The sequence below is a fragment of the Manihot esculenta genome, chromosome 3, assembly GCF_001659605.2.
Source record: "Manihot esculenta cultivar AM560-2 chromosome 3, M.esculenta_v8, whole genome shotgun sequence".
NCBI classification, from domain to species: domain Eukaryota; kingdom Viridiplantae; phylum Streptophyta; class Magnoliopsida; order Malpighiales; family Euphorbiaceae; genus Manihot; species Manihot esculenta.
In genome coordinates, this window is record NC_035163.2 from 246,925 (window position 1) to 258,088 (window position 11,164).

Consider the following 11,164-nt stretch of genomic DNA (forward strand, 5'->3'; position numbering starts at 1 on the left):
GCGTGCACGTTGTCTTCACTCTCTCATCACAGTGGCGTGTTTTCCCATTTCCTTTCCTTTCCCCTTTTTTATCTTTCTTTGCGCCTTGTCAGATTATCACCTTCTTTATTTCCCCATTTTACCCCTTCCTTTTATTCTCATTTCCCTTTCTGCCATCTTACTTAATTACCCTTCATCTATTTATTAGTCATTTATATTTTCCATGAAAACCTTTGCCTATAGTCTTCTTTAGGTCCATCTCCTCAATTCTTGGAATTAAAGTACACCACCCTACATATAACATTAATCATTAAAATCATGTTTCCAATTTACTTGAAATGTTAAAGTGTACATGAGTGTTACATGTTATTCTTGAATCTCTATCTACTAGAATATATACCAGAATAATATTCTCCATACATTAATTGTAACAGATGAATTCCACACTTATACTAATATATAATATTCTCTCTTTATATATAATAATATTTGTTTCATGAGTAAGAAAAAAGTAATATCTCTCATTTAATTATGCAAGAATATATTATTCTATCATGTTATTTGAATTTCGTTTATTATTTTACAATTAGATAACTGATTTAAAATAATAAAATTGAATAATACCTAACAATACGTAACATTGTTGTTAAATTTCGATAACCGCCGAATTTTCTCTACTTTGGGCGAGACCAGGCCCATGAGAAGAGCACTGGCCCAAAACCCATCAAGCCCCCTTTAAGTTGACCAACCCAACATTTCAAATCTCGATTCAGACACGCGAAGCAGGTCGGATCCACCGCAAGTCCAAATTTAATGGGAAGTAGTCCAGTTGGTAATCTGATAAAAGAATATTTAGTCTAATCACTTCGCAGTCCTATTCGCATGCGTATCGAAATAATTAAAAGTTCGTATGGCATGGAGAAGGACGTACAGATCTGAGTGATAGAGACAGATGACACTGTAACACAGAGGCGATTAAGCGTCATTAGCCGACAGAAGAAAATGTCTTCCTCTCCGACAAATTTTACACAACCACTTCCTCAAACCATTTTTTTGAATCTCACAATATCAAACTCCTTTAAAACATTAAAAAAAAAAGGAAGGGGATGAGTTTTCCATTCATGGAATACTTGAAGGTCCCATTTTCGTAAAATATAAGAAATGGGGGGTGGGGCACGCTTTAAAGCTAATAATAATAATAAAATGATAAAATTACAAAGAAAGAGATTAGGCTTATCATGGAACTTACAGAAAGGGGAAACCAAAAGAAGGGGTAAAGAAGGAAGGGGGTATGCTTTTTGTTGATTGAATTCTCACTTAAAACGGGTCTACATACACCTCTCCAACACTTTATAAATAGATGGCCAGGAGCTTACACGATAAGGCGAAGAAATTTTAATTAATCAAGAGAAGTTCAGGGCAGGGATCGATGGAGTGGAGAAAATGTTATCTAGATGTCATACTTGTTCCGCTTGGATTCTTTATCACCCTGGCCTATCACATATGGTTATGGCATAAGGTCAGAACACAACCTCTCTCCACCATCATTGGTACTAACGCAAGCGGCCGCCGCTACTGGGTATCTGCCATGATGAAGGTAATTAATCTAATAACACTCACCTAAAATTCATTGATTGTATTTGCTATACATGCATGTAGGCTTTATAATTTCCCATTAACCATGTTCACATGGAAACAAAGGTGACAACGTTCAAATTTTTCTACATACATTATATATTTATGCTTGCACTTCACCATTACTGTCAATGTTGAAGCTGCTGCATATATACATGGGAAAGAAGAAGATGATCAATAGTTTATTTACCTTTTTGTTTCTGGCTTTTTTTAATCACTTTTGCATCATCAATAATTGAGATGCCTGCACTGCACAAATTTCATTGTGAAATAGGCAGTTACCTTGAAGCAAACATCTTTCATAACCTCCCATGCCTTGGCTGGTCTACATGAAAAGCAAGAATTCTTTCTTTTTTTCTTTTCTTTTCTTTTCCTGAAATGTGATTGCTTTTTCTAGTACCAAACGGCACTGTTAAGAGTAGTATATACGTATAGGACAAAGAGAGAGTGTGGTTAATGTAATGTAAAATCTGGTGCAGGACAACGACAAGAAGAACATCTTGGCCGTCCAAACGCTTAGAAACTTGATAATGGGATCCACCTTAATGGCCACTACATCAATCCTTCTCTCAGCTGGGCTGGCAGCCATTATAAGCAGCACTTATAGCGTGAAGAAACCTTTAAACGATGCCGTATACGGGGCTCATGGTGAATTCATGGTGGCATTAAAATATGTGACCCTGCTATGCTTGTTCCTCTTCTCATTCTTTTGCCACTCTCTGTCCATAAGGTTTGTGAACCAGGTGAACTTGCTCATCAACACTCCACCTGACCCCATGTCCATAGTGACCCCTGACTACGTAACGGAGCTGCTAGAGAAGGGTTTTGTTCTGAACACAGTGGGCAACAGACTGTTTTACGCAGCCATGCCCTTTCTGTTGTGGATATTTGGGCCAGTGCTGGTGTTCCTGTGCTCTGTTACGATGATCCCAGTGCTTTACAATTTAGACTTTGTGGTCAGCAGTACCAAGAAAAAGAGCCATGTCAACAATGGGGATGGGGATAGGGATTTTGTATGAGGAGTGTATTCAGTAATTGTCTAGTAATTATTAATATCATATCAGTTGGAGTTTTCATTAACCAACTCTAGATCTATCTTTCTCTTTTTTTTTTTTTAAGGCTTATTTAATTTGAAAATCAATTTATAATTAACATGATAAATTGATGAGATAATCACATAATTTTTTACATCGGATTGAGATCAGGTCTCGAAGAAGAACACCCAAAATCCATCAAGTATCTTTAAACATGCTGATTCAATACTGCAAATCTTAGACGTCGTTGAAAAATAAAAGTAAAAGGATTAAAAAGAAAAATTACACATCTTTTTTGAATAAATTTAAATATATGTAAATTTTATTTTTTAAATTTTAAAATATTAAATAGTACATACAAAAGTGCAGGGAGAGAGAAGGATAATTGGATTATAAAAAATGGTTTTAAAATTTTAAGTTATTTAAATTATTTTTTAAATATATATTAATTTAAAATTTTTAATTTTAGTATAAATATAAACTAAAAGTTCTTAATCCTACTTATCTTAAAATTCAATTAAAAAATCAAATTTTAAAAAAATAGTTAAAATTCTATAAACGGGCCTTCTACAAAAAAAAATTTTGATCAATTTATTTTAAAAATTGATTAAGAATTACAAATTTATGTTTTTTTTCCCAAAAAAAGTAGATAAGATTTTAAACATTAATACTGAAGCTCAATCTGTTTTTAATTATGAATTTTATGGTCTAATTTGTATTAAAGAGAATAATAAAAGGAATACCAAAAAATCCATTATATTTTTATATTATTACAATAAAGATTAGATTTTTATTAAAAGTTAAAATTAATTTATTTTAAATTTTTATTAATTAAATTATTTATAGAATTTATGTAAATCAAGATTCTTAATTTTTTACTTAAATTATTTTTAATTAAGTTTTTATTTTATTACAAATCAAATTAAAAGAAAAACGTTACTTTCCCTTTAAAAACTGAAAATTAAAATAATAATTTTATATATAACGTAACATTAAACTATATTAAAATAATGATTTTATTATAAGTACTTTTTCTCCTTTTAAATTAACATGAAAAATAAAAAATTGAAAAAACTGTTAATTTCACATTATAAAACTGAAAATTTTAGATAATGATTTTAATTGGATGTGAGCTTAATTTTTGTTAGTAATAGATCCTTATGAAATAAATTATTTTAAAAATAAAAAAATAAACAAAATTTTTAAAAAAATAATTGCATGGATATGTCGAAGGTTTTTTTTTATATATTTATTTTATTTTTCCTAAATAATATTAGATTATATTTTCAAACCATCTTTTTGAATTTCATTATTTACATAATTAAGGATCTTCTTAGTTTTTTTAATTAATGTATCATTGAAAAATTAAAATACTAAAATTTATTATATTATATATGAAAAGTTATAAAAAAAAAAATTAAATCTACCATAAATACAAATAACATCCAAAAACATATTTAATAAAAAGTTAGTTTTTTAATCGAGCTCATGAGAATGTGTTCAATTCTATTTTATCTTACAATCGTGTTTCAAATTTCAAATTTCATTTTGAAGGAGCTGCAATGAATGATGAATCCATTTCAATGGGCGAAGAAAAATGAAAGATAAAAAACTCCATGAGATCGCATGTTTGAATTATGAAAAAATAAATTTTTAGGATTTACATTTTTGTAATTTTATTGGGCGAAAAAAGATAGAAGTTAAATACAGTGTTAGTGTTTATGGATAAGATGTGTGGTTCAAAGCATTATGGAAGAATGGATTTTTAAGATTTATCTTTTTCTAATTTAGCCAAACTTACAAAATAAAGTTGGAGATTAATAATTGATTAACACTTTCTTATTGTGTCTCAAACTTTCAAAACAAAATATTATTTTTCAAGAGACTTTGTTAATATCGTTTAGGGTGTAATGCTAATTTTATTTGGAGAAGTTTATTATCTCAACCTATTATTCATGGCGGCATGCGTTGGCAAATTGGAAATGGTATTAGTGTTAATGTCTGATCTGATCCTTGGTTGCACATGGTGAAGATGGATTCATGTTTTATAGCTAGTTGTGCCATTTTTTGAAAATTTACTAGTTGATTTATTTTTTGAAATATATCAATAAAACTATATGTTAGATGGTTTTTTTTCTAGGAAAATATGAAAAAAAAATTTAAAAATATTAAATTATCGATAAAATTTAAAAGATAATTTGACATAACATTAACGGTGAATACCTCTGAAATCAAGTTGTAATGTTGCGTTGTCTCTTACCCAGTCTTTTAGGTTATTGTCTCAATCAGATGATTAGAGTAAATTTTTTGAAATGTATCAATGAAACTACATATTAAGTGGTTCTTTTTCTATACGAGAATATAAAAAAAAAATTTAAAAATATAAAACTATCGATAAAATTTGAAAGATGATTTGGTGTAGCATTATACCCATAATGTAAGTGAATACAGTCTGAAATCAAATTGTAATGTTGCGTTGTCTTTTATCCACTCTTTTAAGTTATTGTCTAAACCGGATGATTGAAGCAAATTTTAAATATTACAAATACCACCTAAAATGAAGAATTTTATGCGGTGTGTATTATATATTTTTTTTTCCACTAAGAATAATTTGCATGATTGAAGAGTAATTTTGATCCTTATTGTCTTCTTTGTTCAGGCGGTTCAAAATCAATATCTCATCTATTATATCCATTGCCGTTACATAATATTAGAGATTGATTGGTCTTCATGATTGGGATATCCAATCCCTTTCTTTTCCGGCATTTTGTGTTTCAAATGATTATTTCTCAACCCACAGCCACAGATGTAGCAAGTCTTCGATGCGTTGTCCTATAGAATCTATAAAATACACATAATAATAGTATTCATTGGGATAATGCAATATATCAAGTTGTTAGCTCCAAGTTGGTCTTGCATGATTGGGCTGTAGCAACATTGTTGTTCTTTATCTTAAGTTGATAATCGTCCCAATGCATTTGATTTTCCGTGATGGACCTAGCCAATTTCAGATACTCTGAAATGCAATTTTTCATTTTCTGCAATGGTCTGTGATGAATTTGGTACTATGCTAAGTGGTTTCTGGGCTTTTATCCTGGGACAATTTCTCCTTTAGTAGCTGAGGTTGTTGTACTTAACGAGACCTTAATGTGGCTACTTTCCTTAAATTTACATTATGTGCCAATTGAATCTGATTCATAGCTAGTGTGTCAATGTGCTCTTTCCTCATCAATTAATCAATTAGAGTCTTGATTTAATAATTGCTGAATGTAAAACTTTACCTATGCAAAACAGTCATTTGTTCATTAGTTGGGTAAATAGGTATTTCAATATGAACACGGTGGCTCATACACTGTCGCGAGTTAGCATATTTTTATATTAATTCTATTACTCGCTTAGTTTTATTTAGGCATTGTAATAATTTTTTATTATTTGAGCTACGAAGCTGTTTTTTTTTTTTTTTTTTAAAAAAGTTAGTTTATATATAAAAAATAAATTAAATTACATTTTTTAAAATTCTTAAGTTTTTAATTATTTTTTGGTCATCCATGCCCAAATTCCGCAATGCGCTTTTTCTAGTGTTCCGATTATTTCCTATGCCACAGAAAAAGTTTGGTGAATATTTTCTTAAGATTATGAAAAAAAAAAAAAAAATTACTATTAAGTATTTAAATTTTTACAAAATTAATTAGTTTATATATATATTTCAAAATCACTTAATTAAAATATTTGTATATTTTATAAAATGTAATACTTTAATCTTTCTATTAAAAAAATCATTAGCTGCATTGAGTTGTTTATATTATTTAGTCTATATTATATTTTATTTAGTCTATTCAATTAAGTTTAAAATAAGTTGATTATTAAATTTTTTTATTAAAAAAATTAATAATTTAATTTTATAAAATATATAAATATTTTAATTAAATAATTTTGAAATAGGAATTAACTGGTAATTTTTTTTAAGAGTTTAGGAATATGAAAGTAATTCTCGCAAGAAAAATAGTTGAAAAGACACTGTCTCATTACAGAAAAAAAAAAAGAAATTAACGGAATTGGGTTGAGGGTTTGAGGCCCATTAGCAAATATGATGGGGCCAATCTAAAGCCAATCCGGGCTTTCTTTAACCTTCAAGTCTATACTCTTTACAAAAAATGCTATATATATATGAGTAATTTCTATTGATTTAATCCATAAGTAAATTTTCTTAAATTATAATGTGAGATTTTTGAAGTGATAGCTCAAAAAATTCAACAAAGAATATTAAAAATTTACAATTTGCAAATCCGATTGGAAGAAGATGATCCTTTTATTTTTGTAGGATTGGGTAAGGTAGTGGGCTCAATTTGCAAACCTAAGCCCAGAGAGATGCTCCTTTTGCCTCCGAAACAAATCCAAATTTCTCACTTTATTTTTAAAATCTATAGTATAACAACCCTCATAATCTATTCCTTGATTACCAAGGAAGCAAGCCCCGATGGATGAGAAAGGAAGATGATTTAATTAGCAAGGAAGCAAAAGAGCATATGAATAAGGATGGATTTGTTAAGGGAAGTAAAATGATTCAACTAGTGATGTTGAAGTTGGGTGCAACGTCATGTGTTTCACCGTACAAAGTTAGGTATTGCCCAGTCTGAAGACCTCTTTTTTATTACTCAGTGGAGGCAGCCATCTAATCAGCAACCTTTGTTGCTTTCTTATAAGGTCGGTGGCAGTCCAAATCAACCTCCCTTGTTTTCTCATTGTCGTGTCAATCATATCCCTGCTCTGCCTTGTTATTTAACAAAGACATAAGGTAAATTCGTTAATTACAGGCAAAATCTCGAGGACTTTTCTATAATTTAACACGGCAAACTTTGAACTCCCGCTGGCTCCACTTTCTCCATTTCCTAATTTCTTTAACTGGCAGAGAGAGACTTACTTTACTTGCTCTGCCTTTATATATCAACGCAACACTTGCTCAAAAGCCTTCCCCTTCCCCTTCTCTCTTTCTCTCTCAAAGAAGTAGCAATGCTAGGAAGTAGAAAGGAATGGAGCAGAGGAAAGCAGGAGGCTGAAATGAAAGGAAGCGAGTCAGAAGTGGCCCTCCAAGAGGCTATCAACAAAACCCAATTTTATAAACCTGAAGAAGAAATGAAGGGAAATCGGGACAACTCTCTTTCTGCTGAGCTCGAAGTCGAAGGCTTATTTGGCGATGATTTCTCTTTCTGCTTCAAAACTCTGGTTTGGACTTTTCATCATTTACGTTATATGCATTTCTTATCAACTCCATCCTCTTTAGATACTTGTCCCCCTTTACTTTTAGCTGTAATTTTCTTCTAAATTTTATCTGTATCTCTAAGAATCACAATAATTATATAATTTTATCATTCTACTTTCTCTTAATTATCTCACTTCTCTAATAATAATATGTTGACAGATAATTATAAACAAAATGACTTAGGACAAACATGCTGACTTGAACCTACAATTATTGGTTGAATAAAAAATCCCAATCATTGAAACTAATTAAATTGTTCTTTTATGTCAATTAGGGAATAGCCAACGGACTGAGCCGGCCATTCCTTCAAATGCCTTTTTTCTTCTTGGATACAGGGAAATCACTTCTTGTATCTTGTTAAAAAAAAAAACAAAATTAAAATCTCAACACTAAAGGCTAAAGCATTAATAAAAAAGAATTTAGATGTAGAGGTGTTTTGCTAAAATTCAAAATGAAGGAATGATTAATCTACAAGAAAATTAATCATATGTTTTTTTTCTTTTTTTCCTGGCGTGAACAAGAAAATCTCAGGTTTATCAAGATATGTGAGGATGATAGCTTAGAATGCTTGTATGCAGGACATGATAAATGGGTTGTCGAGTTGTGGACTCACAGAGTCATTTGAGGCATGGTCTCACTCTCAACAAAAGAGCTCCAAGCAATCTAGCATTGACGCCCAGTCATCAGTTTGTGGTATGTTCCAACTTTTTATAGCACAAACTCTTATTCTTATTCAGTAACATTTGAATAAACTGGAAATTTGAGTGAGTTGAGAGTCCAGTTTCAGATTATAATAAACCAAAACAAACAAGAGTGAGCAGCAGTGGCTCCTCAGACGATGAAGAAGAGGTGGAGATAGAAGCAGGTCCTTGTGAACAGAGCACAAATCCCACTGATTTAAGACGCATTAGAAGGTAAACTACTCACTCACTCTCAACTCTCTGTTGGGATCCCACAACTCCGTTTATGTTTATGCTTCTTTCCCATTATGGCGTTTAGGATGGTTTCAAACCGAGAGTCAGCTAGACGTTCAAGAAAAAGAAAACAAGCACATTTGCACGATCTTGAATCGCAGGTATCATATATAATTCATGATCAAATTTAATGCATACATATAGAGAGAGGGCAAAATCATAAGTTGGTTGATGGATTATTTCAGGTTGAGGAACTTACAGGAGAGAATGCTTCTTTGTACAAACAACTTCTAGTTGCCACTCAGCAATATCGTGATGCTGATACAAATAATCGAGTGCTTAAATCAGACGTGGAGGCTTTAAGGGCAAAGGTAAGTTGTGATTTTGCTACTCAATTTGATATTACATTCTGAGGTATTTAAAGGAATTTGTGATATGAACCAGGTGAAGCTGGCTGAAGATATGGTGACTCGAGGTTCATTGACCTGTAACATGAATGAAGTTGTTCAAAATCATCTAACTTCTCCTCAATCGCTGAATAACCATAATCTACGAGTTTCACCAACCATCACAATCAACAGAGAAGATGCCTCATCATATGTTGGTGGATTGACAATTTCAGGACCTGGAATTGATAATCTTAATAACGTCAATCTCAGGAATAGCTGTGTTTCAGAACTTTGGCCATGATAGATTCAAACAATCTCACTAATGGTCTCTCCACGCTGTCCCTTAAGTTGTTTCTTGTTATCCTTATTGCAAGTTACTCTTGCTTAAACAGGTAGGTTTTTTTGGTCGATAGGTGATAAGAAATGAATGGTTCTAACGTATTCAATTAATTCATGCTCCTCATGCATACCTGTTACTTACAATTCATCTATTGAATTTTAGGATGAAATGTGAAGCTTAGGGAGATAAGCTGATTGATTTTAAAGAATGTCAAAGAGCAAAAGGATGGCAAATAATTAGTCTGGATTACGAAAATTAACATCTGGCAGCTTTGCTCATCTGTTATTTGGGAAAAATAAAATCTTGGAAAAGGATATAAAAATTAACATTTACTGAGAAAAAAAAAATTAGCTCATCATCAATTCAAACTCACTAAAATCAACCCTTCCATCCAAGTTCAAATCAACAACCTTCAACATCTTCTCGATATCGTTCATATCCCAACCCTTGTCCAGGCCCAGGCATTGAAGCACCCTCTTCAGCTCTACCGCTTCTATATACCCATTGCCATCCTCATCAAATATTTTGAATGCTTCATGCAGCAAATGCTGCCGCTCTGACCCTTTCTCCAACCCACTGAGCACCTCCTCCACTGGCATTTCATCGTCCATTAATGCAGCTGATTTTTCTTCTTCTTCTCCTCCTTCTTCATGGCCATACATCAAGCCAAGCTTCTCCACCACTTGGCGTGCGTTCTTCTTCTTTATTTTACCATTGTTTTCCATCCCAAATACATCAGTCAAGGCCTGGATCATCATCTCGTCAACTTCAGCTGTATTCTTTACAGGGTTGCAAATTGGAGTTGGATCAGCAGAAGGCGATCTTGATCCTGCTGCAACTCCTAATGCTTGCACTAGGTCTCCAACCAATCTAGAGCACACTCCTCCTGTTATGTTCATCATTTTACTAAGCTCAGAAACTCGAATAATTCTCACAAGCCTATTGGTTTCCTTCTTTAATTTCTGCAGCGGCATCTGCGTTTTATAGTGGGTAATCCATATAAATAACCTTGATGTTGATGAAAATAACTTGGAATGCCATTCTGTTGCCACATTTAATTATCCTAATCCTGTTATTATTTAAATTATTGTAAATCTAGCTGGCTACAAGTGGTGATGGGCATATGATATGATGATTTTATTTATTGCTCAAGTTAAATTGGATGGAATATCCTAGTTGGTTCTGTGCATGGATTCCATACATGCACATATTCTTTTAATAGCAAATTAATTGAACTCATACATGGCATTAGCCTATCTGGATATATAGATGAAACCTATTTGATTATCTAAAACAACAGAAATATCTCATTATTAATTCTAAATTAGATTTATATATTCATCATTACTTATTAATATTTAAAATTATAAAATTTTTTATTATTTTCTTTTTCTTTTTCTTTTTCTATTTCTAAGAATAAAATTTGAATATAATAGTGCTAAAATGAATCATGACCGTCTAATTATTAAAGATATTACTCGCTTGATAAATTTAATTTCGAGTTTCGACATTCTAATTTTTTAGGGGAAAAAAAGATGACTTGGGTGGTTCAAATATTAACCATATACAAAAGTAGAAAATTTTGAGAAAAATGGGAATATATTTAATTTAAG

At 31.5% G+C, this 11,164-nt stretch overlaps 3 protein-coding genes across 3 annotated transcripts; 2 read left to right on the plus strand and 1 right to left on the minus strand.

Annotated features, from left to right (window-relative positions):
- Nucleotides 1-1,347: 1,347 nt before the first annotated feature.
- LOC110610969 lies at nt 1,348-2,698 on the plus strand. Its single transcript, XM_021751050.2, has 2 exons — nt 1,348-1,576; nt 2,094-2,698. Exons 1-2 carry the CDS (start codon nt 1,409-1,411, stop codon nt 2,631-2,633), a joined length of 708 nt encoding a protein of 235 aa, XP_021606742.1. The 5' UTR covers nt 1,348-1,408; the 3' UTR covers nt 2,634-2,698.
- Nucleotides 2,699-7,210: 4,512 nt separating this feature from the next.
- On the plus strand, nt 7,211-9,661 carry LOC110611920 (basic leucine zipper 9). Its single transcript, XM_021752489.2, has 6 exons — nt 7,211-7,871; nt 8,487-8,601; nt 8,690-8,822; nt 8,908-8,983; nt 9,068-9,193; nt 9,267-9,661. The coding sequence occupies exons 1-6, from the start codon at nt 7,659-7,661 to the stop codon at nt 9,510-9,512; spliced, it is 909 nt and encodes a 302-aa protein (XP_021608181.1). The 5' UTR covers nt 7,211-7,658; the 3' UTR covers nt 9,513-9,661.
- Nucleotides 9,662-9,778: 117 nt separating this feature from the next.
- Nucleotides 9,779-10,489, minus strand: LOC110611922 (calmodulin-like protein 2). The gene has a single exon (XM_021752490.2). The coding sequence runs from the start codon at nt 10,451-10,453 to the stop codon at nt 9,899-9,901; it is 555 nt and encodes a 184-aa protein (XP_021608182.2). The 5' UTR covers nt 10,454-10,489; the 3' UTR covers nt 9,779-9,898.
- Nucleotides 10,490-11,164: the final 675 nt, after the last annotated feature.